The sequence below is a fragment of the Microtus pennsylvanicus genome, chromosome X (genome assembly GCF_037038515.1).
Source record: "Microtus pennsylvanicus isolate mMicPen1 chromosome X, mMicPen1.hap1, whole genome shotgun sequence".
NCBI lineage: Eukaryota > Metazoa > Chordata > Mammalia > Rodentia > Cricetidae > Microtus > Microtus pennsylvanicus.
The window spans coordinates 1,782,587-1,809,621 of NC_134601.1; the positions used below are offsets into that span (position 1 = coordinate 1,782,587).

Genomic DNA, 27,035 nt, shown 5'->3' on the forward strand with positions numbered 1-27,035 from the left:
AAAATATAGCAATGAAAAAAGAATCTCCCTCTACTGCTCAATTAATATTATCATGACAATGATACCAAGACTGTGCTGCACACCATTCCTGACTTATATTCCACTCTTGAGTAACTTAATATGCAAAGTCTGAAATATATGACCAATTGATGGCGTTTATTCTAAATATAGAAAATAGTTCCTTTTCAAGAAGTTTAATCTAAAATATTTGAGAATTCTTCTTGGTGCAATGTTATTAAACTATAAATAGTAATTAAGATATTAAAAACACATGCTCCCCCAAAGCCACCAGACATTGTAATTATATTTCAAGCTATTAAGCAGAAAGACAAAAGATTTTTTTAATGATAAATATGCTTTGGAATGTATCAGCTAATTCCTCTTCCTTTGTGAAATAAAGTTTAGCTCCAGAGACTCTAGGGCCTGATCTTTAAAGACTAATTTACACTGTCCTTTTGTGACCGAGAAGTCATCTCACTGGCTTTGCAAATCTCTGCTCCCTTCCTCACCCTGCTCTGTAAGCTACTATAGTTCTGACACACTGTTCACAAGTAAGACGGTGTCCTAGACTTTGGGACAGAGCTCCATTTGGGGAAAGTCTTTTATTTAAATTTGATTTTCAAAAACTGTTTTCTTTAAAAGCCAGAAATAATTACCACTAGCCTTTCTGGAAGCTACTGGTTCAGGTCAGTGTTTTACAGCATGCACTGGCTCTCATGAGAAGACTATGAAAAAGTTACTTGGTGCGATTCTATCATGACTCAGCTCCAACTCAAAAAGATCTGAAAAACTGCATGCTAAGGAATGGACCATGTATCGTCTTTGCTACTCAACAACTTTACAAATTCACTTATTAAAACTTTAACATTTTATCTGGAAAACAAGTGTCTTCGTTGTTACAGAGTCTGTCAAGCATCTTAAAAATAGTTTGCCAGAAAGAGATGGCAGTAGAGATATTTCACTATGTACTGTGCATTTTTACATTTTTCTTTGGGCATTTAACCTTGTCTATGAATTTGAGATAGCTCATTAAAAATTAACTCAAACACATGGTACAAAGCACCTTTATTTGTACATCATAAATTTGGTAGGCGGTTTCCTAATTATTGTCCCAATATGGATTCTGAAAAAGATTCTTAGTCTTTCTTTGTTGAAGACTTGAAAGCCTTAAACTATAGAAATGACTATATTTGGACCTTGAAAACTGTTATATCCAAATTAAGGTGCTTCTGATATGTGTAATCCTATATATCTTTTATATATGGATCCTAACAATACCTTCTTGTTCTCTTTCTCTTCATAAGAGAAATGGAAGGAAAATGCAGAGAATGGAACCAGTAGCCTTGGAGTTTGGCTCTCATTACATTACAATTTGAGTTTGGGTCTCATGACGTTACAATTTCTTCTTCTGGTAAACCTGAGTAACACTACCCATCTTGTTTCTTCCTAGAGCCAATGTCATTGGTTTACCTAATGTTCACGGGAGAGCATCTACAAACTGACTCGTGCTGCGCCAATGTATGGCTGAATTATCATTTAGCTAGAGTTTCATGGTTAGCATGATCCAAAGACAGGTCAAATATCTGGCCCTGGGGAATGGATACATAGTAGGAGTGATAAATGCCCAAATGTTTTTTTTTTTTTACCATTTAATGTTTTATAGCTGGATGAAAGGAAGGAAGAACAGACAACTGGCTAGGGGGAAGGGCAAGCTGAAGTTCCTTCTGCCTGGGTTGGAAGGCTGATGGGAAGGGGACAACCTCCGCCAAGATGAGAGGTTGCAAAGTGGAAAGGGGTGACCGGGAAACAGGGTGTTTTAAAAAGACTGCAGGGCAGAGAATCAAGTCACAAGAGGGTGTTGGGTTACAGCCTGACCTTGAGTCACAAATCACAGAATCACACGGCTGGACAGACTCTTAAGAGGCCATCTCGTCCACTCCCCCGCCATTCAGCAGGACAGTTCAGCCATCCTAAACAGATGAGACTTTATCCTACTTTGAATGAGAAACTCTTGACACTAAATGGGCAGATATTGACTGTTCTGGCCTCAACTCTTTACAACAGGCAGGAAAACAATTTCTGGAATTTTACTTGAACCTTTACTGAAATGGGGAGCATGATAAATAATTAGTTTTTCCTTGGGGACAATAATGTCTATGGTAGTTTAGAAACAGCAAAATTAGCTCTAACTAGTAAATATACTTAAACTTCAAAAACGCTACCAACAAAACTAAGTTAGCAGCTAAGTGGCCCGCAGCATCATCTGGTTAGGTAGGCATTATGCCCATTCTTTGGTGCTGTGGAGCCTTCTCTGCACATAGGAGCCTAGAGCAGACGGACACAGACAGAAACAAAAGGTGGTTTTTTATTTTTTTTAAAAAGCAATACGGTCTAGTAAATTCCAGAACCAACACTGAGAACCAAGGAGGGTTCCGTTTCTCTCCTAACACAAAACAGTAAATCCTCACACAAATTAGAAACTGAAAAAGGAATAAAAAGGACCTCGTTCTCCATTGTGGGAATGTTACGTATGAACTGTAGCTTAGAAGGAGGGAATATATTACACACCTGCACATCTTCCCAGGAAATGGGCCCGGGACTGACCCTGGACGCATCCCCTCAAGGTTACACTGTGGGACTGTCAATGTAGAAATAATGTTATTTTATTCCCCTTAGTGAGTATAGTATTTCAAGTGCTATCAACAGAAACCTAAAAGAAGGCAGCTGAGAATTTCTGTGGGAGAAAGTTGAGTTATTTGGGGATATGCTCATAAACGGTCTAGTTCCACAGGACATACACACAAGTACAGATAGGAAGATATGTCTGTATTTATAGACAAGTATTATGGAAAGTAACATTACCTGGATTCGCCACTCACATGTGAACACAGGCAAGTTCACTTGATTCCACCTCCTCACTGCCAAAAGTTTAGGCCAATTTAGTCAGGCATTCAGTGAATCCAGATGTTTGGCAGTATATAAGAAACAACATCTGGATAATTGATTGAATTTTCAACTAGACTCACTAGATGTTTTGGCAGCATGCCTGCTTAGCCTCTAATGGCTCCCTGCCTCAGTTTCTCTAGCAATAAAAAGGGATAAACATTTATTACTTGGTGAGGATGATGAAATGTTTAAGGATAGTGAATTCTTGAAAACAATGGTTCTGTGAGAGTGTATCTTACGTGGTTCCAGGTTGGAGTCTCCCCTAAACAACTAGTCTGGAGAATGTGCAATGACTGAAATAAGGTTCTGTGCTATAGAAATCAAACACACTATTAGTATTAGCAGCATACTCAAAACTTTGTCCTTTGTCATTTACCCAAAGGCTCTCACTTTCACATCAAACAATGGCGAAAAGGTGAGTTTTATCTGTTTGAAAAGATGTGTTTTGTGCATGTAAAGCAACACAGGTGGGAATGAGAGAAAGTCGCTGTGGGTGTCTGGAGCCGGACCAATGCTAACAGGTAAAACTGGTCTGCCAATGACAATCAATTGCCAGACCACGCTAACAGGTAAAACTGGTCTGCCAATGACAATCGATTGCTCAATGCATTTGTGTAGAAGCTGAAGATGTTCACACACTAATTTATGAGTAGAGGGGGAAAGAAAGGAATGCTGATGGTGAATTTGCTCTTTCTGCTCACCTCTACCTCCCTACAAATTAGTTTGTGCTTTTTTGACCTAAAGTTAAATGAAAGGAAAAAAATAGGAGACAAGAGAAGTAACAAAGGAATCTGCCTTCCCATAAAACTCAGTGGCCAGAGTACTGAAGCTCCCTTTCAAAGTTAAGTCCCGCCTATGGGGAAAAGCCTGAACAGCATCTCCACAATTACCATTTAATAAGGGCCTGGCATACACATACAATTATATATGTGCATATGTGCATGTGTATTTATGTGTGTTAAAGTATGCACACACACATACACTTTAGATAGCTATGGAGTACTACTGAAGGGAGAATGAAAGCACTGATTTGCCTAAGGCTATGCATTACAAAATTATATATGCACATATAACTATATAATATATTATATATAACAATGTATTATATATAGTTATGTATAATTTTGTATGAGTATAATATATATATGTATATATATATGTGTGTGTATGTGTATTACATTACCCTACATATAGGGTAAGATCCACAACTAACTTTAGACCCATGTGCATATGTAAGTCCATATTCTTTAACTGTGCTGTAAATACCTCTGGTGACTGCTATACCACCTGGAAGCCTGTATCTCTTCAACTTTTTCCCTTTTCAGGCAGATTCTGTCCACTGGTCTTTGTCTGGTCTACTTCTCCTTACTTATTCCAACCTTACTGATGGTCCATGGAAGCAGGTCTTAACATTAGCTCCTCCCAGGACTCCTCTCCCTAGCCTAGCTCACCCCATGTCATCCCAAACTAATGAGCAGCATCTCTCCAGGCTCTTCATCACACTATCTTTCTTGAGATATTTCTACTTGGGCTCCCTTCTCAGAGAGGCTGTAAAAATCGGAGTAGTAAGATTTCTTTCCATCTCAGAAGTCTCTAGGACCCAGGATAACACATGAGGTATTCTTTAAAGTCCACTGACTCCGGATTAGCGGCACAGTGATGGGCCCTGAAATTTTGCTCTTCTAATGCAGGCATCTAACGACCGAGCATTCTCACCCAGACACTGTGAGTTGGGATCAGTATAAATAGTTCGAAAATCAATACCACCACTGCTCCTAGGTGAAGTAGCCCGCACTGGCTTTGCCATGGTACCCTTGGAGACACATTTGTAAGTAATCACACTGCTCTGGCCATGTGCTCGGCAGCAGTAACAAGCATTTATTAAGTGCTCACTGAGCTCAAACACTTTAGGAGGCTCTAGAGGAGTTCCACCCGAGTGTGCTGTCAGGACTTTCAAGATGCAATCCAAGTGACATACGCTACTGTTAGAAAGCCCTTGAAAACAGTTTTTATTTTCCAGAATGTCAAAATTTCACTCACTTTCACACCAAAAATACAATCAGGCCAGTGTCTTCACGCAGAAATGTCCGTCAATGCACAAACATTTTAGTTACACGAAATTTTCCCCAGGCAACAAATTGTAGCCAAGTGCCTGGGCCCTCCCATTCATGAAGCATAGCATGGCATAGGAACACTGTCACTGTGGCATATGGTGGCCTTTCTGGTGGCTTTTTGAAAAAAAAAATGCAGCCACAAAGCAATCACAAGCAGATGGGTATAGCTAACTTCTATTTGTGTCTTGTTGCTAAACTACTCACAAGAGGAAAAAAAACTATGTGTACAGGTCAAGAAAATGAGAGGAGCGAGTCAGAATTTGGCAAAGGAGCAGAGAGAGACACAGGACCTCTCATATCTTGCTGGCGGCAGTGCAAGCTGACACTCTCTCCCTAGGAGGCGATTTGGAGCTAGCCATTGAGCTACACTCATCTCTTAACCCAACAGCACAGTCTTAGAAAGTAATCTACGATCAAGAGACAGCTCAATGGATAAAGAGACAGCACGATGATGGAATGAAACTGTAATCAATGAGAATCCCTATCAATCACGATGATTGGACAACAGCCACAGCCAATGACTAAAAGGACCAGGAGAATTTGCTGTTAGTTGAGTATCATTTAAAAAATTATTTTACGAATTCAGGCATAGAGGCCATGAATTTCTCTCATACTGCAATGTCATAACCATTTAAAAATGGAGTGAAAGATGAGGGCCAGAGAAAAATCATTGAAGAAAACGAATAATCACTGCTTATCCAAATGGCCTAGCCTTTGTTTCAGCAGGGCAAAGTATCTCCCTGCTGCTGTTTTCTGGTGCGTTTCCACTTCTGTTGGACATACCACATACCTGGTTAATGTGCTTCAGTTTGTCAATGATCTGACTAACCACCGGCTCAGGTCCCTTCAGTTTCAGCTCATGGAGGTTAAACTGATTCTTCATCCCATTCCTGGCCGCCTTCTGGCTGTATCTGTAGAGAGGAAGGGAAAGAGAATGCTTGTCAAAGAAAATCCCACTCAAAGAGAGCACTGACTTCACTGGGTTCCAACAGTATAGCTGACAAAAATTCTCTCCAGCCTTTTAGGACATGAGGTGACGGAATAGGAGGAACTGTGCTAGGGGAGGCTCAAGGTCATGGTCAGTGAAAACACCATAAAGGCCTAATTCTGCACGTGTAGGGATAAGTCCCGCCCCTTAGGGGGCGTGTTCGCCTCGGGCTAATGTCTGCCTATAAATTTGGCGAGCGTGCTCAGAGCTTCCTCTTCTCCTCTCCTGGTCTCCGCGGGAACGGTGGTTCTGTAAGTCTATTTCTACATTAAAACTATATATATATTTTTACAAACTGTCTGTATTCGTTTACGCCGCTACATTTTGGCGTCCAACGTCGGGCTATTTTGCCCTCGACTCAAGCGGGTAGCCCGCTAGCTAACACAGCACCCTCCTGGGTGCTGTTTTTCAGTTCGTGACTCCGGCCCCAGTGCCGAGTCCGAGACATACTCAGCCACACAGGCCCATTCTGCCTGCCTTGGCTAAGTTTTACAGCGGAACCCCACTGCCTGAATTAGTGGAAGCTCAAGTACCTGCGGTTTTGCAACAAAAGCTGCCTGCCACAGCGGCAGATTTGGTCTGACACAAAGTGACTTGGCAGGGCAGTGGTGGAGCACGCTTTTGATACCAGCACTTGGGAGGCAAGGGCAGGCGGATCTCTGTGAGTTTGAGGCCGGCCAGGCAGTGGTAGCACACGCCTTTAATCCCAGCACTTGGGAAGCAGAGGCAGACGGATCTCTGTGAGTTTGAGGCCTGCCAGTCAGTGGTAGCACACGCCTTTAATCCCAGCACTTGGGAAGCAGAGGCAGACGGATCTCTGTGAGTTTGAGGCCTGCCAGGCCGTGGTAGTGCACGCCTTTAATCCCAGCACTTGGAAGGCAGAGACAGGCGGATCTCTGTGATTTTGAGGCCAGCCTGGTCTACAAGAGCTAGTTCTAGGACAGGCTCCAAAAACAGAGAGACCAACAACTAGCAGGAACCGATCATTGCAGGTAAAAAATTTTTTCTTTTATAAATAAAATGTCTGAACATATTACTGTTCAAGAATTTAACAGTTTTTTTAATTGTACCATGTGGGAGATTTTACAAGAGGTGTCTATCACGCCACCTCTATGGATCCTTCTGGGATTCGTAGTTTTCATTGGCACCAAATGGTTTGATAATAGAAATATGATAAAGTCTTTACGAGACGAATCCAGGATTCTTAAGGCAGAGATAGAACGCTTAAAAACAATTGAGAATGATAACAATCTTCTCAAGAATCAGTTTGAAGTTCTCCAGACTGATAACAATCTTCTCAAGAATCAGTTTGAAGTTCTCCAGACTGATAACAATCTTCTCAAGAATCAGTTTGAAGTTCTCCAGACTGATAACAATCTTCTCAAGAATCGGTTTGGAGTTCTCCAGACTGATAACAATCTTCTCGAGAATCGGTTTGAAGTTCTCCAGGCTGATAACAATCTTCTCAAGAATCAGTTTGAGGCTCTCCAGGCTGATGTTAAGGAGAAATTCATTACTATGGAAGAGGGAACAGCTGATCTGGATCGTAAGGTTCAGTCCCTCTCTGTAGGAACTGAAACATTAGTGGCTGATATTAAGGAGAAATTCATTACTATGGAAGAGGGAACAGCTGATTTGGACAATAAGATTCAGTCCCTTTCTGTAGGAAATGAAACATTAACTGAGAGAATCAAAACTGCTGAATGTGACAATTGGATTTTGTCTAAAGCTTATGACAAATTGATGGAAAGAGTGTCAATACAAGAAGGCACAGTTTATGCCATAAAAATTATGTCCAAAGATAAGATGTTATCTCTAACGGACAAACTTCATACTTTAGAATCCTCAATGAAGGCTTTGGAACATAATTGTGGACAGGAGATTCAGACATTGCAGAAGGCAATAGTGAATAGAATTGAAAAGATTGAGGAATTTCTGAATTCTGATGAAGAAGAGCAAAGGGTAGAAGGGCAAATTTTAACTACATCTGTGGGTAAATCTCTCCGGGACAATTTCCACAAAGCTCTACCGACAGCTCTACCTGCCTTTCCAGTAATAACAACAGAGAAGGTGGTTGGTTCCAGAAACCCTAGGGTCATCAAGGAGGATACATGGGAGCCTGTCCGTATGAATGACCTCAAGGAAATTAAACAGGCTGTCATGACTTTTGGGATGCAAGCCTCTTTTGTTAAAGAGATGCTAAGATCTTGGGCCACGACAAACAGAGCAACCCCCTTGGACTGGCTCCAGCTGAGCTCTGCAGTACTTGAGAGTGGACCGCAATTGAAATGGCAATGCTTATTCAGGCAAGAGGCTAGACTCTTAGAACAGCAGGAAAAAGCAAAGGGAATTGACATTTCCCTAGATAAATTTCTAGGTGAAGGGCTCTTTTCCGACCCTCAGGAACAAGCTAATTTGGATGAAAACACACTCTCCATGTGTACTACAGCAGCCTTAAGGGCTTGGGACAGGGTACAAGACCCAGGACAGAGAATAGAATCATTTGTCAGAGTTAAACAGGGTCAGAGAGAACCCTTTAGTGACTTTTTACAAAGATTAACTAAGGCTGTACAAATAGGGATATCTGACCCAGAAGCAAGACGTATAATGATTGAGTCTTTGGCTTATGAAAATGCAAATGTGGAATGCAAAAGGATTTTGGGGCCTTTAAAGCTCAGATCAGCGCCTTTGGAAGAATGGGTCTTGCATACACTCAATGTTGATACATTTGATTATGGCACTGAAGCATGGGTAGAAGAAGCAATTTCCAATGGTAAAAGGAGACACCAGAATACCAAATGTTTTAATTGTGGCAAAATGGGTCATATGAAAAGGAATTGTAGACAACGGATTTTCAGAAATAATAATAATAATAATGCATCTTTCAGAAATAATAATAATAATGCATCTTCTAGAAATAACAGAAATAGAAGGACTCAGCCTTCAGGTTTATGTAGAAGATGTGGAAAAGGCAGACATTGGACGAATGAATGCAGGTCTACAAGAGATAGACAAGGCAACCTGATACAGTCGGGAAACGTGAGAGGGGGGGCCTCACAGGCCCCCATGGCAAACATGGTTCAGTCATATCCAGTTTCTGCAGAGAACGTGCCTCATCAGGACAATTAGGAAGCCCCATGCCTACTGTTACAAGCAATAATGATCAGAAAGATAAGTTACGTGTGTTTTGGCAAACTTCTATAAATGATCAAAGACCTAAACTGAGAGTGTGTGTAAATGGCATTTTTATTACTGGCCTGCTGGACACAGGTGCTGATGTAAGTATCATTACCCCAGAATCTTGGCATCCGTATTGGCCTCTTCAGAATGTAAATGTTCAGCTCCTGGGAATTGGAACCCTATCTCGAGTAAGGCAGAGCACGAGATGGGTTGAATGTATAGGGCCAGAGGGTCAAATAGGAAAATTAAAGCCATATGTAGCCAATATCGCAATGAATTTATGGGGTCGTGACCTATTACAACAATGGAATACCGAAATTAACATTCCTGCTACTTCTAGAGCCTATAGTTCTGAGAATAATATTAAAAGATATTACAAACGGAGAAAACCGGCCATTCGGGCTGTACAAGAACAAGCAATTGATGTCCCTTCAGAGATACCAACAGCCTTGCCTCTAAAATGGTTGACTGAGAAACCAATATGGACAAAGCAATGGCCTTTAGCTGAGGAAAAGTTACAGGCTTTAGAACAGCTGGTACAAGAACAATTAGATGCTGGACATATAGAAGAATCTACCAGCCCTTGGAATTCTCCTGTATTTGTGGTTAAGAAAAAATCAGGTAAATGGAGAATGGTGACAGATCTCAGGGCCATCAACAAGGTTATTCAACCTATGGGCCCTCTGCAATCTGGAATTCCTTTGCCCTCTTTATTACCAAAAGGATGGCCTCTCATAGTTATTGATTTAAAGGATTGTTTTTTCACTATACCTTTGCAAAAAGAAGATAGAGAAAAATTTGCCTTCACAGTGCCTACTTATAACAATTCTCAACCTTCGAGGAGGTACCACTGGACCGTTCTCCCCCAGGGTATGTTAAATAGCCCCTCCCTGTGCCAATATTTTGTGAACCAACCATTGCAAATAATACGCAAGAAATTTCCCAAATCTATAGTATACCATTACATGGACGACATCTTGTTATCCGATTCAAACATGGATACCTTGAACAGACTGTTTGAAGAAATAAAGATACTTTTACCTAAATGGGGATTGCAAATCGCTCCTGAAAAGATTCAGAAGGGAGATTCTGTTAATTATTTAGGTTATAAAATAGGTTTGCAAAAAATTAAGACACAAAAAGCACAAATTAGGAGAGATCGCCTACGGACTCTTAATGACTTTCAAAGACTGTTAGGAGACATTTCCAGTCTACGACCAGCTATTGGAATAACACCTGATCTAATAATTCATTTGAACAAAACCTTGGATGGTGATAAAGATTTAAACAGTTCCAGAGAATTAACAGCTGAAGCAGAAAAGGAACTGACAATGATTGAGGAAAAATTACAACAGGCACATGTGGACAGGGTGAATCCAGAGCTCGATTGTATTCTTGTCATACTACCATCAAAAATTTCTCCTACAGGAATTTTAATGCAGAGAGATGATATTATTTTGGAATGGATCTTTTTACCACATAAACCAAGTAAGAAACTGAAAACTTATGTGGAAAAAGTCTCTGAGTTAATTATAAAAGGCAAGCTGAGACTTCGTCAACTAGCAGGCATAGACCCAGCAGAAATTATAGTGCCCTTCACTGCTGATGAACTAAAGAAATTATGGGAAGATAATGAACCATGGCAAAGAGCTTGTGCTAATTTTTTGGGAGACATTAATAACAACTATCCAAAAAGCAAGCGGCTTAACTTCATAAAGAGAACTTCTTGGATTCTTCCTCGAATCGTCCGTGATGCTCCAATAACTGGAGCCCGTACATTCTATACTGACGCCAATAAATCAGGGAAGGCAGGTTACAAATCAGAAGACTTGGATAAGGTGGAACAAAGTCCGTATAATTCTGTCCAGAAGGCAGAATTATATGCCATTCTTATGGTGCTAAGGGATTTTAAAGAACCTATTAATATAGTTACAGATTCACAATACGCAGAAAGAGTTATTTTACATATTGAAACTGCTGAATTTATACCTGATGATACTGAACTAACCTCATTGTTTCTCCAGGTTCAAGATTTGATCAGGAACAGGCTTTGCCCTATGTACATAACACACATCCGATCCCATACGGGTCTGCCAGGTCCTCTAGCACAAGGTAATGCAGAAATTGATCAATTACTGATTGGTAGTGTGCTACAAGCCTCTGAATTTCATAAAAAACATCATGTTAATAGCAAAGGTTTGAAGAAAGAGTTTTCAATTACATGGCAACAAGCTAAGGAGATTGTAAAGAAATGCCCTACTTGCTCTTTCTATAACCAAACGCCACTGCCTGCAGGGGCTAATCCAAAGGGCACCCAAAGGAATGAAATCTGGCAGATGGATGTGTTCCACTTTGCAGAATTTGGCAAATTAAAATATGTTCATCACACCATTGACACTTATTCAGGCTTTCAGTGGGCAACTGCTTTAAGTTCAGAAAAAGCTGATTCAGTAATCACTCATTTATTAGAAGTCATGGCTATCATGGGTATACCTACACAAATAAAAACGGACAATGGTCCTGCTTATGTTTCTAGGAAAATGAAACGGTTTTTTGATTATTACAATATCAAGCATGTTACAGGTATACCATACAATCCTACAGGTCAAGCAGTCATAGAAAGATCAAATCGAACTATAAAAGATATGTTGAACAAACAGAAAGGGGTGGAAAACACCCCCAGAAATAGGCTACATAATGCTTTGTTAACCTTGAATTTTCTCAACGCTAATGAGAAGGGAACAACGGCTGCAGAAAGACATTGGATAATGGAAAAGTCTACTGAACTAAATCAACCAGTTTATTTCAAGGATGTGCTGACCTCACAATGGAAGCCAGGATATGTGCTACGTTGGGGAAGGGGTTTTGCTCTTATCTCCACAGGTGAGGAAAAATTATGGATACCATCAAAATTAATAAAGGTTCGGTTTGAAGAAGAGAAGCCACTTGGAAAAGATAAATAACAATTCTTTCATAAGGATGGCGAACATACTGATGGTAAGAAATACAGATAGGTTGGAGGCAGGGTTCTTTTCTTATCTCCACAGGAAAATACTCATCTTCAAAGAAATTGAGGGACCCTGAATATTTAATTACTGATGGATGGACACATTTTGTAAGTATTAATTTTTATTTATATGTCTTATTAAACATTTCTTTATAAATATATAGAGCTGGTTTTGAAGTTGGACTCTGGCTCAGTCCCTCTCCAATTCCAAGCCTGTTAGTAAGAGAAAAACCCAGAGTTTCTGGAGTTTCTGTCTCATGTCAAGAGCCATGATATGGGACAGAAAGAAATACGAGTTTAGAAAACATCCTTGCTTTTCTTCATATCTATCATACTTTTCATTGAATATATATATCATGCCTTTTATTGAATATATATATATGTATGTATATATATGTCTATATGATTAATGTTTAAGTTTTTCACAATGAACAATGAGTTTTTCCCAAAGTGACATTTGAAGTTTCCAGGAAGAAGATGGGGCCCCACAACAACAACTCTACCTGGTTGATATGACGTCATGATACTGATAGCGCTACTACAAGACCTGTTTTGGATACCAGCTGCACAAGACGATCCCAACTTGGTTAGCTGAAATGGTGCACATCTTGTACAACATTCTGGCCAGACCTCCACAAAATACTCAGAGACTATTTGCAATTTTAAAAGACATTGATCTTGAAATTTAACCATCATTTTACTTTCACAGGATCCCCCAGAAAGAACGTCGCCCCCATGACAGCTGGAAGTAATTCTAGAGGACGACGTCCCCTCTCCCAGTAAAGTTTACCCCTGGGTTTAGGGACATCATTTAGGGGTTGGGAGGTTGGGGGAGGAATTTTATAAGCTCAGGGATCATTTTGAAAAAAAAAAAAAAGAGAGGGAATGATGGGATTATAGATTTATAATTGTGAGTTACTGCTTTTAGACAAATATATTGGTATCAATTCTTGTATATTGAAACAAAGTTAAATTATATTGACTATTGTATGCATGCATGTTTCTATGTCTGTTTAAAACATTTTTATGTATTGACATATATTGTATTGATATATATATTGTATACATTTACCATATTGCAATGTACATTTCTACCTCTGATTAAGATACTTATATAATGTTTGTGCATTGATATATATTTACCATATTGCAATGTATATTTTTACAGTGTTTATATTTGGAGGTCATTATCCTCATTTGTTACACAGTTGTTTATTGTCTTAGTCTTTAAGTTAGATAGATATTGAGAATTATATAGATAAATAGTCATCTAAGTTTGTCATTTATAATCAGACTAATCAGGTTCTTTAGATATATAGAGATTATACTCAGTATAGATAGATAATCTTCAACCTCTTCAAAGAGCTGTAGAAAATGGCCTTTAATCTAACTCAGAGTTTCGTGATAGTGAGACACAATTGCTCCTGGCAACACCACTCCATTCCCGAGAGAATGTTGAGCACCAAAGACACTCCACCTGGAGCCTTTCTATTTGGCAGAACTGGCCTTTGGGCAAAGAAATGCCTATACCTCAACCACTGACACAGATACAGAGCGTGCATCAATGGATAAAACAGGACTGTCATATCCTGCCAAGACAGGGTAAGATAGTTTTGAAAAGTTCCTTGCCTTTAATAATGGTATGTCAGTTATGTTAGGCCTTAGCCAAAATTGGTTGACTCAACATTGCAAATGAGACTTTGGGTGATTGCCCAGGTAGTCAGTTGTCTCTGTCAATTGTTGCACATTTTGGATATATCTCGTTTGTTGAGTAGTGTTTATTCCCTTCTCAGATCTTTGACAGAGTTGAAGATTATATAATTGTAGTTACTCTTTACATTATTTGGACTCCTTGAGATAGAATGTTTAGCAAAGCTTTTGTTCTCAATATTGTTTGTTATATTTATTATTTGTTGTTATTGTATGTAGTTGTATTTGGTTTAGTTCTGTCTTATTTAGACAAAAAGGGGAGATGTAGGGATAAGTCCCGCCCCTTAGGGGGCGTGTTCGCCTCGGGCTAATGTCTGCCTATAAATTTGGCGAGCGTGCTCAGAGCTTCCTCTTCTCCTCTCCTGGTCTCCGCGGGAACGGTGGTTCTGTAAGTCTATTTCTACATTAAAACTATATATATATTTTTACAAACTGTCTGTATTCGTTTACGCCGCTACATGCACGTGCTTCCCGCTCACTTGAAGGAGAAAGACCCTCCCACGTTCTCTACCTCTGCCTTCACCTCAGGCCCCTCCTCTCACAATTTCCTGTGAGCCTCAGAGGAGCTGGGTTTCTGTTCGGGGAGCTTTCTCAACCAGATGCAGCACACATTCTGCCTGGCAGCTTGCCTCCATGTTCTCCCCCAGAAGAGAAGGCAATAGGTCAGGGGAAGGCCTGTTGACATGCTCCAGCGTGGCAAGTCACAGGCTTCATTTCAGCGCTGGAGTAGTTAGGTCTCTCCAGAAATGGTCAGCAGAGCGAGCAAAGATTGGCAATCCAAGACCACTCATTCGGCAGTTTATCCCCAATGCCAGGCGCTTCCAACTTCAACCAGGACAGCGAGCCCCACCGGAGATAGACATTTTGCTGTGCCCAATGGTTCCAGATCTCTACATATTGTCATTATTTATTTTGCATTAGAATAAAAGGAATCAGAAGTCAAAGCTAAGAAACAGAGTCCACTGCAATTGTTTCCTTTTCCTTCATCTGCAAAAACCAGAACACTGCTACAAAGGAAGAAAAGGTCAAGCCCTTTCCACTTTCTCCTGGAGACTTAGAGGCCTTTTGTCCACTCGTAAGCAACTTTCTCCCAAACGCAATTGAGTAAGGAGGTTAAGGGTAAAGCTGTACTTAGAAAAGATTTCTTTTGAATTCTCTGTATACCCGTGTGTAGGTATGTGTGCTTGCAGGTTAGCCGGCTCCAGTGTCAACAGAGGGCACTAGATTCCCAAGAACTGCAGTTATGGGTGGTTGTGAGACACACCCTGTGGTTACTGGGAATTGAATTCTGGTCCTCTACAAGAACAGCACACGCTCTTAACTGCTGAGCCATCTCTCTAGTCCCTAAATTTATACTTTTAAATGACATTTTTAATTGCAAAATAATCATAGTTATTGTAACAATTCAAACAGTACAGACAAAAAAAATAAAGATTTCCCCATAACCTTGTCTTTCTAAAGAGAATCATGATAAACATACATGGAGACATTTCAAATTCATCCACTAAGACATAATTTTAACCCAAATTGGAATCCTCCTGTTATTTATCCCGATTTGCATCAGTTTTGTCCTAATATCTATATCTTGAACATATTCCATTTCAGAACATACTAAACTGCTTTGTTATTCTTGCTCAGCATGACTGTATGGGTCATAATTTATTTGTCCAATCCATTACTAATAAACAACTGAAACGCTTGTAAAAGCTTTGCTTACATAAATAATGCTTCACGGAACAGTCCTGTGTGCTGATTTAGTGTCGTTATACTTTTGTAGAGCACTTTACAGTACCGAGTATATTCCTGCCCAGTAGAGAATGTGTGCGTGGATGCACATGTGTGTGTTGTGTGTGCATGCATGTGTGTGTACGTATGTGCATGTGCCTATGTGCATGTGTATCGTAAACATATACTCTGCTCCTAGAAGCTTTGCAGCTGAAAGGAAAAGGCAACCACTGACTGGCCAGATCACCAAGCTATCCCATGCCAACCGCCTTCGTGGACTCTTTATCAAGCAGGAATAAACTCGGTACCAGTACCAGCCACCGTATGTTCACGGGTGCATCTTAGAAATGAGGCTTGCACACAAAGCAAAAGCATTGGGAAACGATGGCTATTTCTACATGAACTGAAAGGAAGAGAACCCGAGATTGAGGAAGGGAAAATTTTACTCCCCTCAGTTATTAAATAGAATAAGGAAGTGAATCCAGATCATGTGATGGCATCCCATACAGTGAGCAGTCTATGGCATCCCATACAGTGAGCAGTCTATGGCACCCCATACAGTGAGCAGTCTATGGCACCCCATACAGTGAGCAGTCTATGGCATCACATACAGTGAGCAGTCTATGGCACCCCATACAGTGAGCAGTCTATGGCACCCCATACAGTGAGCAGTCTATGGCATCACATACAGTGAGCAGTCTATGGCATCCCATACAGTGAGCAGTCTATGGCATCCCATACAGTGAGCAGTCTATGGCATCCCATACAGTGAGCAGTCTATGGCACCCCATACAGTGAGCAGTCTATGGCACCCCATACAGTGAGCAGTCTATGGCATCCCATACAGTGACCAGTCTATGGCATCCCATACAGTGAGCAGTCTATGGCATCCCATACAGTGAGCAGTCTATGGCATCCCATACAATGAGCAGTCTATGGCACCCCATACAGTGAGCAGTCTATGGGATGTGATTCAGAGAGTCAATACTGTCCTCCCCACCACTACCATTCTCGTCAACTCTTTCAGAAGTAATCCCTGTCTTGAATCACAGAGCCGCCCGCCTTGAGTTACTTACTGGAGAGGAAGGTCACTGCTTTCAAGGTGATTGAAGTCTGGTCCCTTAGATATAAAATAGTACTTCTTTCATGGTATAATGTACGTTATATTGGTAAATCACTGAGAAATTGGCTCTGGATGGAAGGTTGCCTTCTCCCTCCCATTTCTGATCCAAGTTTGTCTCAAAATGTCTTCCAAGGTCTGGGGATAGACTAATTCTTTGGTGGCGAGGGAAGGTATCAGCAAAGAAGTTCAGGTAAAACCATGAAAGCTTTGGGAACAGCTAAAAGGTAAACTACTTCCAACAGATGTTACCATAGTTTGTCCGGTAATATGAAAGTGCCTACAACATGAAAGAGAAACCTCAATTCATCCTCGGAGGGAACATGCAATAGGAACTCCAGCTGCTCATCTCGATCTCCTTAGCCCATGTCTGCTGGATGCTGGGAACCACTGACTCGAAGATGTCTTTATCTGCTGCTATTTATTGTTTTATGAGGAAACCTCACATGAAGAAGCTCTGCCCAGCCTGGACTTCTCAATCAGAAACGCAAGCTAACAGCCTTAAAGGGGCTTCCCCCCATTAATTTCTGCTAAACGTGGAAGCCCCAGTTGATGAAGCTACCTCTCTGCCCTTACTCATTCACTCGGAAGCCTCACTGGAGGGACGCTCTGTTCTGTCCAGACCTCTCAGTCAGGGGCTCCCTCAGTGGGTTTCTGCTGGAGCCTCAGTCCACCATGTCTTACTGTCTCTCTATCACTCCTTATTCTTTGACTTTGGACCATTGTATACTTAATAAATGCACTCATTCAAAAACTACAAAAAAAAAGAATGTCCAGTGTGGCTCTACTTGTGATAAAAATGGGTTTGTATATACATTATCATAGTCCTTTCCCCACTTGTCTCCCGCGCTACCTTCTATAGAATCAGTGGCTGGGAAACAGCTACAGCCTGCAAACACGAAGTGAAAAACTACAGAAACAATTCACGAGTTTGAGATTGTCTATTGTTCTAAATAGTGTGATAAAATCTGTACCATCCCACTCCACCATGTCTAGGATGTAAATTATCTTTGTTCAGAATGTCTATATTGTATACGCTATCTGCATGCTAGTGACTTCTAACTTGCCTAAATGATCAGATTACTTATGAGTGAGGGAAGAGTTCACATAACTTTTATTATAGTATACATTTATAATTGTTTTATTATGCTATTATTGATGTCTTACCATGTCTAATTTCTAAACTAAAGTTGATAATAGTTGTTTATGTTCAGGAAAGAACAGAACAGGCATCCTTTGGTATGAAAGAGTAATTAGTTCTAGAATCCCCCTTTATAATAATATCACACAGTATATGTATATAACCTATACAATCCTCTTGTGTAGTTTAAATCATCTCAACATTATTTATAATACTTATTGTAGTACAAGCAATTCTTATATTATTTAGGCTGTCATTACAAGAAAAATATCTGTATATATTCAGCACAATGCAGCCCCCCCCATATTTATTTCTCCTCTCTAGGGTCTCACTGTAGAGCCTTGGTTGGCCTGGAACACACTATGTAGACCAAGCTGGCCTTGAACTCACAGAGATTCTGCCTTTGCCTCCAGAATGCTGGGAGTAAAGTGTATACCACCATGGCCGGCTCCCCCACTGCTTTTTTTCTTTTCAGTGTTGGGCCTCACACATACTAGGCAAGTATTCTACCACTGACCAGCACTTCCTTTCTTTTCCTTGTCCCATCCAAGATCAAATTCAGGAAGCGTGTGTTCTGCCACAGACCTACATCCCCAGCCTTTTCCTACTTGTGTTTCTGAATTGTATTGGGTCGACTCCTTGGGTATAGGGGGGTGACTATGTATGTAGGGTTCAGTACTATCATTTGTTTTAGGTAGCAACTTGGGGTCTTGGAATATAGCTCCCCCAAAAGGAGAACTCTTACACTCTACACATTCTATACCTTCAAATACGTACGGAAAATGAGAAAATAGTAAAAACAAGGAAGTGCTGGGCAAGACCTGCTCATGTGTTACATCCTCAGTCCCCTACTGGGAGCTTTCTGAACCTTTGTAACTATTTGAATTTTTTAAATGAGGTTGTAAATTACAGTTAATTTCAAATTGTTCAGCATTTAAAAGGCAGAACTGGAAAACTTGTAATATATTCACCGAGTACAATGTGATGTTTAGATCCATCTATATATTGTGAAATGACTGCCACAAGCCAGCTGCTTAATCTAGGCATGATTTCACATAGTGAATAACTTAAAAGAGCAGATTTACTATGTTTACTTAAGTGCATGTGCCTTCCCGCCTCTGTCTCCTTTGCTACAAAGGGGCACAGATGATGTGTTCTCAAGGTAGTTCACGTGACATGTGTGCTCTGAGTGTCAAGCCTGAAGGGAATCAGTTCGGGGTGTCTCGGGAGTTTCCAGTTAATGCATTCGTTCAGCATTTCACTTCCACGGGTTCCCTTGGTGCTGCTGATGCATGCAGTTCATGCCGGTCTTTGAATGAGGCTGAGCCATCATAGCCCCAATTCATCTGCTCCACACACTGCCCAGGGACGGCAGGGAGAGGAGTGCTCATTAGCCTCGGGAGATTTTAACGGCAGGTTATCTGGTTGGTAATACTCAACTGTGACTTGATTAACAGTCCTCCTCTTTGCACAAATGCCTCTTCCCAAAGTTTTAACATGCCTCCGGCAATAAAGGAACAGAAATTGCCCACCTCCAAAATTGAATGCCTTTTCCCTCCTTTTTGGATTAAATATATTTAGCGTGATGTTAGAGGTGTTCCTTTAAGCACTGCGTGTAGTATCTTCTTCCCCCATCCTGTTTGGATCTATTCAACACAAAAATGACTGCTGTGGATACTAAGAAAACCCTATTTGTGCAGTGAAAAGGAGAACATGTTTCTCCCTTTCAGGCAGATTGGTTAAGGCCTGGAGGGGGGAGGGGGGAGGAAACCTGTGTAAAAGCCTTAAAGAGAAAAGGAACCTAATTAAAACAGGCCATCTGGGCATGCTTGTCCTGGGACAGTTGAAGCAAAGAGAGCACTTGTAAAAGAGGAATAGAGTCAAACAAGCGTAAAATGGGCGAGCTTTTCTTCCTAAATCTGCACTGGCTGAGGCAGCAACCGAGGAGTGGAAAGCAATCAGCGGATGCAAATAGAGAAAGCTGGAGATGGCGGCGCCTTCACAGATCAGCGGGTCCAGCCCCTCGCCCAGGACACCAAGAAACAGACTCAGCAAGGGACTTTTCTAACAGCCTACATGACAAGTTTCATGCTCGGAAGAAACCTCTTTTTCTTTAAAGGTTCCTCAAACGTGTCCTGTCCATTCCTAACACCACTGGTTCTGATTTAGGGCAGGGGAGTGGCTAGAGATTTCACTTTCTCTCTTGCTCTAGGCATTGAAATGGTGGTAAGGGTTTGCAAGCAAGTCGCAGAAGGACGAACTCCCAGCTAAAAAGGTTTGATTTCACAAAAGTTTACATTCAATTGCTGCTTGGTTGTTGCTGAGCAAAAACAAGCTCTAGATAGTACGTGCTCAGAGCGACATCTTATGGACATATTGTGGCATGACAACCAATGGTTTGCCATTCCTTCCTTGGCCGCAATAGGCACTGTGGGAAAATGGGATAATTTAAAGAGAATAAATAACTTCGAAAACAAAACAGAACACAGACTAGAAAAAACATCTTATTAAGAGGCTGTCAGGTACAACTGTTTTATGTCAGAGATGCAGTTTTAATTTGCATGAATACACAGGAAAATACAAGTAAAGAAAAAACTCACTGATTTTAAATGTGTTTAAGAGAGAATTTTCTTACTTATCTGTGTTCATTTCATTGTTCATTTACTTTGAGTCACAGTATTTACCCCTGGCTAGCCTGGAACTTCCTATATGTACATCAGGCTGGCTCCAAACTTAAGGTGTTAAAATTTCCTGCCTTCTGACACTAGGGATTGCAAGTGTGGATCATTAAACCCAGATTTTTGTAGCTATATTTTAAGAAAAAATGTTTCATTTGTTTAATTTTTATAACTTTAGCACAATAGTTATAACTCCAGAGCAAATTACAGTACAAAAAAAAACCCCCAAAAAAACCAAAACAACAATATCAATAAAAAAAAACCCAGATTTATCCATGCAAGAGATACCTGTGTTTTTGCACAATTGTGCTGTCTTTTGGAAATTACAAAGAGATTTTAGTAGCAAGAAATAAATGCTAGGGAAAGAAGCAGAAGGGTGCAAACCAATTTACATCTCGTTTTAGTAGACATTAACATGGTAAGAGAATAAGTAAGTCTCAATCTATTTCTGTCCTGTATCAAACCCCACTTGAGAAAGGACTAAAAGATTAGTCTTGGCATATAAATCACTTCAGTCCAGCAAAGCGGTGACTATTCTCCAGCTGGTGCAGAAAATGCGAGAAGCCGACATCATCCAGCAGAATGTGGGGCTGCCCAGGAGAGAGGGGAAGATAGAAATGGCTTGGGACAGCTACACCTGCATGTCAGTTACACGTCACCTGCATGTGCATGGCATCCAGGAGGGGAGGAGAGGAAAAAGGAAATCTACCTCCCCAGTGCTGGTATTAAGGGCACGCACTGCCCACGCAGTGCGGGGGATTCACTCAGTGCTGGGGATTGAACCAAAGACTTCGTGCACACTAAGCAGGCACTATACCAGTTGAGCTACGTCCCCCATCCTATATGACGCATTTACAAGAGGTCAGACTCATGCTGGAGAACTGGGCTTATAGTCCAAGATGCAAATTGCTTTGAGCTGGACTCTGTGATGTAGGTCTGCACTCCTGGATCCTCTGAAGGCTGAGGCAGGGAGATTGCAGGTTCAAAGCCTGCCTGGAATTCAGAGTGAATTAAAGACCAGCCTGGGCACGTGCCTAGCACACCTGGTTCAGTCTGCAAATAAAAAAAATGAAATGGGATCCCCTCAAACAGGTAAGAAATAATGCCATTAGCATGTTATGGGGAATTAGTTCATGCAATGGATGCTAATAAGTTAAGGTGACATAAGCTACTTGCTTACAACAGTGCCTAGAACACAGAACATTCTGCGTGAGAGCTCGTTATGTAAAAGTACTAAACAGTGCCCGACACATAGTAGGCCTTCAACAAATGTTGTTTGCAAAGAACTTCCTGAGAAAGCCCAAATGAACCTTGAGAACAATATTTGGGAGAAGCTTCAAGGCCCTCACACCCACATTGGTTCTAGGTAAAGTGTAAGTTAAGTCTGGACTGGGAAGAGTACAGGACCAGGACATATCAAGGTAAAACAATGCCTAAGTTTTCTTTGTTTGCCTTTGTACTTGAACTCTGAGGTGTAAGTGGCAGGCACCGAACACTCATGACTACCAGAGGAAGACTCTCCACCAGAAAGACCTTCCCAGAGCTTCCAAGGGACAGGACCTGTCAAGGAAGCACTTACAGGCCAGGACTTCAAGCGGTTCAAAGTTCATTGTGTTGGTTTGAATATCACCATGAACTGCCAGAGGTCTGGAGCAAAGGGCAGACTGACTCCATAGCAATGTGTGCTGCAGAAATTCTTGACAAGATAATCACTCTTGCTACCGCTTTTGTTGGAAGATTCTGTTCCCTTATCTGTAGTCCCCAGCAGGTCTCAAAGCCTTTCACCTGAAGGGTTAGACATCCCCTAGGCCAGAGGAAACAGAGCTACTGAAGTTGGCTGAGCTGACTCACCTGGCAAGTCCCAGGCTTTGGAAAGAGGCTGGGCTCTTCAAAGTCATTCTTTCCAAGAGTGAGAAAGCCCCAGGTGTCCAGGCCCGACTTCCTCTGGCCTAGTTCCCTGGCTGTAGGACCCGACCTCTGTCTCATTTCCTCATGTGTACTCTCCTCTGGGTCTACCACCTCATTTCATTTCCGGCACACACTAGGGCCTCACTAGATGTTTATGGGGCTGTTGTGAGGTGGAGCCCCCCCCCCAAACTCAGTGTATAGGGTAGAAACTCTAACCTACTTCTGCCTACTTCTTGTCACTGAGACTTGCTTGGATCTGCGGCCATGGCCTGAGGACCTGCCGTATGCTGTGCTTACGGTCTCCCTACCATTCTGCTCCACTCACCAAGTCACCTTACTGTAGACATCAGTTGCCGTCTAGATGGCAGAGTTGCCTCTCTATGCCCCAATGCATGATACCATTCAAGTGGGGTGACACACAGCACTTGGTCCAGCTAGCCAGAGAGATGGGTCCTCACAGCCCAAGGCCCACTCCTTCTAGCCTCAGGGCCATGTCTTGGGAATAGTCACTGGGCTTCCAGAGAGCACTTAAGAGACGCAGCTGTCAGTAGCATTCAGCTGGATCACAGCCTCTTTTTGAACTGCACAAACTTCGCGTAGCTGTCTGAACGCAGGATGTTTTCTGGTTGTGAACCAAATCTGACGCCTGCTCTGGGCCCTCCATTGTCAGCATGTGAAGGTGAGCACACCGCTACTTATTACATGTGGAGGAGCTCTTCTCCAAAATGCTCAGGCCTGGAAGGGTTTGCATTTTCTCCCTGATTCGGGGCTCCTGACTTGGGTGTCATAAGATATGCTGTAGATGAGACTCACCTGTAAGCATGAAATTCCTTCCCGTTTCCTATATTCCTTAGCCACACAATGAAAGCTACCTAGAGATATGAAATGCATGTAATAATGTACCTGCATTTTGACTGTGACCCGTCACATGAGGTGAGCCATGGAATTTTCTCAACTGTGACATCATATCAACCCACCAGGAAGTTCTTGATCCTAAAGCATTTGGGACTGTGGAATTTCAGTGTTTACGTTGTGAACTACCGGAAGACAAACCTAGTGGACTGGAACAGTGTGTGTGGTAGTTTGAATGTCATTGGCCCCCACAGTCTCATAGGGAGAGGCACTAACTACTAGGAGGTATGGCCTTGTTGGAGAAGTGTGTCACGGAGGGTTGGGGAGCTTTGAGGTCTCTTTTGCTCAAGCTTCTCTCACTGTGACAGTCAGCCGACTTCCTGCGGCCTGTAAGATGTAGCACCCCCAGCTCCAGCACCACATCTGTCTGCGTGCTGCCATGCTCCCTGCCATGATGACAATGGACTAAACCTCGGAAACTGTGAGCCAGCCACCACAATGAAATGTTTTCTTTCTGAGTGTTGCTGTGGTCATGGTGCCTCTTCACAGTGATAGAAGAGACCCTAACTAAGGCAGCATGCCTCAAGAGGTGGGGAAGCAGCAAGGAAAAAGGAGCACTCAGTGAGTCTTCATCTGGTGGAAGAGTGAGCATCGGTAGTGGCGACGGTGACGACTAGTCCAGACAAAGGCCTTGCCATCTGCAGTGGCTCCAGATCAGGCTAGCACCATCCTTCACAGGCCTGGGCCTGGTGCTGGTGCTTCCCAGTCACCAGCCATCAATGACAAACCAAAGAATAACAGAGGCAAGCGGACTGAAACACCAGTGGGAACCATACCCGACTTGTTCAGGTGTCCTGGGCAGTTTGCACCTGCTGCCCCACTAGAACAAGCCACCCATTGTGTGAGGCTGGGTGCGTGGAGGCGCTGAGCAAACAGCAGCAGGATGACTCTCCAGCGCCTAAAACAGGTGGGAGGCCAGGACAACTTCGCGCAGCCAAATAAAAGTGATTGTAAAGCACTTGGTAAAATACAAACCGCCACATAAATACTTAATAAAAGCTCACAGCAGTTCACACAGGACAACTGGGTCCAAAACCACATAAGCTCCGTAGCCTAGAGATTTCTGGAAAGAGTGAAAATTGTCGTCCTCCCTCTGGCTGCTAGGCCACTTTGTATTCCTCAGCTCTTACCTGCCCTTCAGGCCCTGGCATCTTTCTAGATGTATCTCTCCCATCCCGGATCTAGCTCTGTGGCTAGAGGGCGGGCGTCTAATTTCCATTCTGGGCAGTTGTGGCAAGTATTATTCGGAGCAACAGTCACTGAATTCTATTTCTTTCGCTCAGAAGCCCTGCCAGAGCTGTATGGGGCTCTGAGGGAGGCGTTTTTCTTTAATGACGTGACTCTCACCCTGAACGCTCCAGGATCAGAACCCGAGAATGACTCTGCCGCCTCAGACACTCGGGCTGCCTGCTCCCCTGCCTGTCAGCTGTCGAGGACTGAAATGAAGAGCTCATGGCTCTCCTAATGAGAGTGATTATACCTCGAGGCTCTATCTGAATCACTTTCACTGTGGACTCTTTGGGAAGCCATCAAGGACAGAAGTGGAAATTCAAAGTCACCCAGGTGGCTGCACGACAGTCCCACTTTCCTCCCAAATCTTAGACTGTCACAGCCTGGCAGAAATGGAAAGAGTTAGAAGTGGTTTTGTCGCATTTCTTCATGTTATAAATAAAAGGGCAATGACTTTTTGAAGGCGATACACATTCACCATAGAGGTAGGATGCAAATCAGATTCTTAGCCTAGAGTCAAGGGTCTCTTTGCACAGGCTCCAAAGATCTACAGGGGATTCAGTGGTTTTCGTTTGAAGAGCCATGTGACCTGTGTGTGGTGGCACATACCTGCAATCCCAGCACTTGGGTGGTAGAGGCAGGAGAATCAGGAGTTCGAGATCTTCCTAAGCTATACAGAGAGTTCAAAACCATCTAGGCTCCATCTCACAAAACAAACGAACAAAGAAATAAAGGAAGAAAACAAAGTTGCTTGATTGAATGGAGGACTAGTCTCAGAGGCAAGCAAAGGGCGCCCTCTAGCGAGACACTGGGGTAGCGCTGGGACAAACAGCTCTCACAGGCAGGAAAAAACCCCACAACATAGCTGGAGAGACTGGAAAGGCCTGGTGCCCTTGTTTGGACCTAAGGGTGAGGTCAGGGGTAAAGAAAGGACTAGATTTAGCATTGAGTACTCGTTCTAGGTAGGGTGGACTAGCAACAAAAGCAAATCTAGGCTAGAGGTTCGATCGGAAATAGGAAGACGACAGACAAATTCTGAACCCCAAAGAAGAGGAGCCAAGCATCTGTGGGCCAGAGGTGAATAGTGGACTGGCTGGCTCCGAATTCCATCTGCCTTCTTAGTGCGGCGGCCTCTGCTAATATTGTCCTCAGTGTTACCAGCACAGATGGGTAAACGACACGGTCCACCACCAAGGCTGTTGTGAGAATGAATGCCTACAAAGCACAGAGCCCAGTACCTGGCGAGCACGCTGGCCGAGTTAGCGATTATTATACTGAGCCATGTTTACTGGGTGAGTCCTGCTTTGTGAGGTGTCAAACTTGGATAGGATGGAGGAGCAAAGACAGCAGGGCTTGGGATACTTCAGGCAGAAGGGCAGGAGTTAAAGGGGGAACGAGGAAGCTCCGATTCCTTTGACTCCCTCATCAGTCCAAGGCGAACCCCCATGGGAATGGCACACATAGGACCCAGAGGTGACCAGCTATTGGGAATTTTCCCAAAACTGAGGGAATTCCTGGGACTTGAGAATTCCTATGTAAAAATTGCAAAGTCCCAGGTGAGCTAGACTAGTAAATTTATCATTGTTAGGGCCAGAGACATTTATTGTTCAGAGTGAATATCTCTGTTTTGAGACAGGGTCTTACATGGCCCAGGGTAGCCTCAAACTTGTTATGTAGCTAAGGATGACCCTGGACGTCTAACATTCCTGGTTCTACTCCACCCCCACCCCTGTGCCGAAAATACAGGTGTGTGTTACCACACTCAATTTATACAGTGGTGAGGATCAAAATCAGCCCCCAAATTATTTTCTTATTTTTCTATTTTAATAATCAAAGCCAGAGCATTGCTGCCAGTTGCTATCCACTGGCACTGGGAAATGTTGGGCTATCAGTATCCATGCATGAGGATTTTTAAAATGGGAAATTTTGTATTTATGATGGAAAGAAGAATAATATGTTAAATAAATAGGCTTCCCAGGGGCATGCTAATCAGTCTGAGAATGATGGTCTTCAGCGGGGCACTGACACAACAATGCCTTCATTATCAACGATTCTCATCTGTTTATTCCATTATCTCAGACGCACTTCAAGTTCAATTCCCCAGCACTATGATTACATGGGTTTGAAAGGAATATAAGTGCTTTCCCTTCAAAACGAGCTGTCACTCAGACTTTTTGTTAATTTAAACTGATGCTGCCAGTCTCTCAAAGTAGCTCCTAATTCAGGGCCAACTGGTTTATTCAACACCATGGGCAGACTTGGATAAAAATAGACTCTGTGGGGCCAGGTAGATTAGCTTAAAGGAAAGAATTTCTAGAGACACGGGGGGGGGGGGAGAAAGAGAGAGAGAGAGAGAGAGAGAGAGAGAGAGAGAGA

General features: G+C 42.3%; 1 protein-coding gene across 1 annotated transcript in view; it reads right to left on the bottom strand.

The window, feature by feature from the left end:
* Nucleotides 1–27,035, bottom strand: part of Gpc3 (glypican 3) — a 355,431-nt gene that overhangs the window by 79,847 nt on the left and 248,549 nt on the right. Inside the window, exon 6 of the mRNA XM_075958125.1 lies at nt 5,851–5,971. Within this exon, the coding sequence (XP_075814240.1) occupies nt 5,851–5,971 (121 nt within the window). The remainder of the gene's footprint in view (nt 1–5,850; nt 5,972–27,035) is intronic.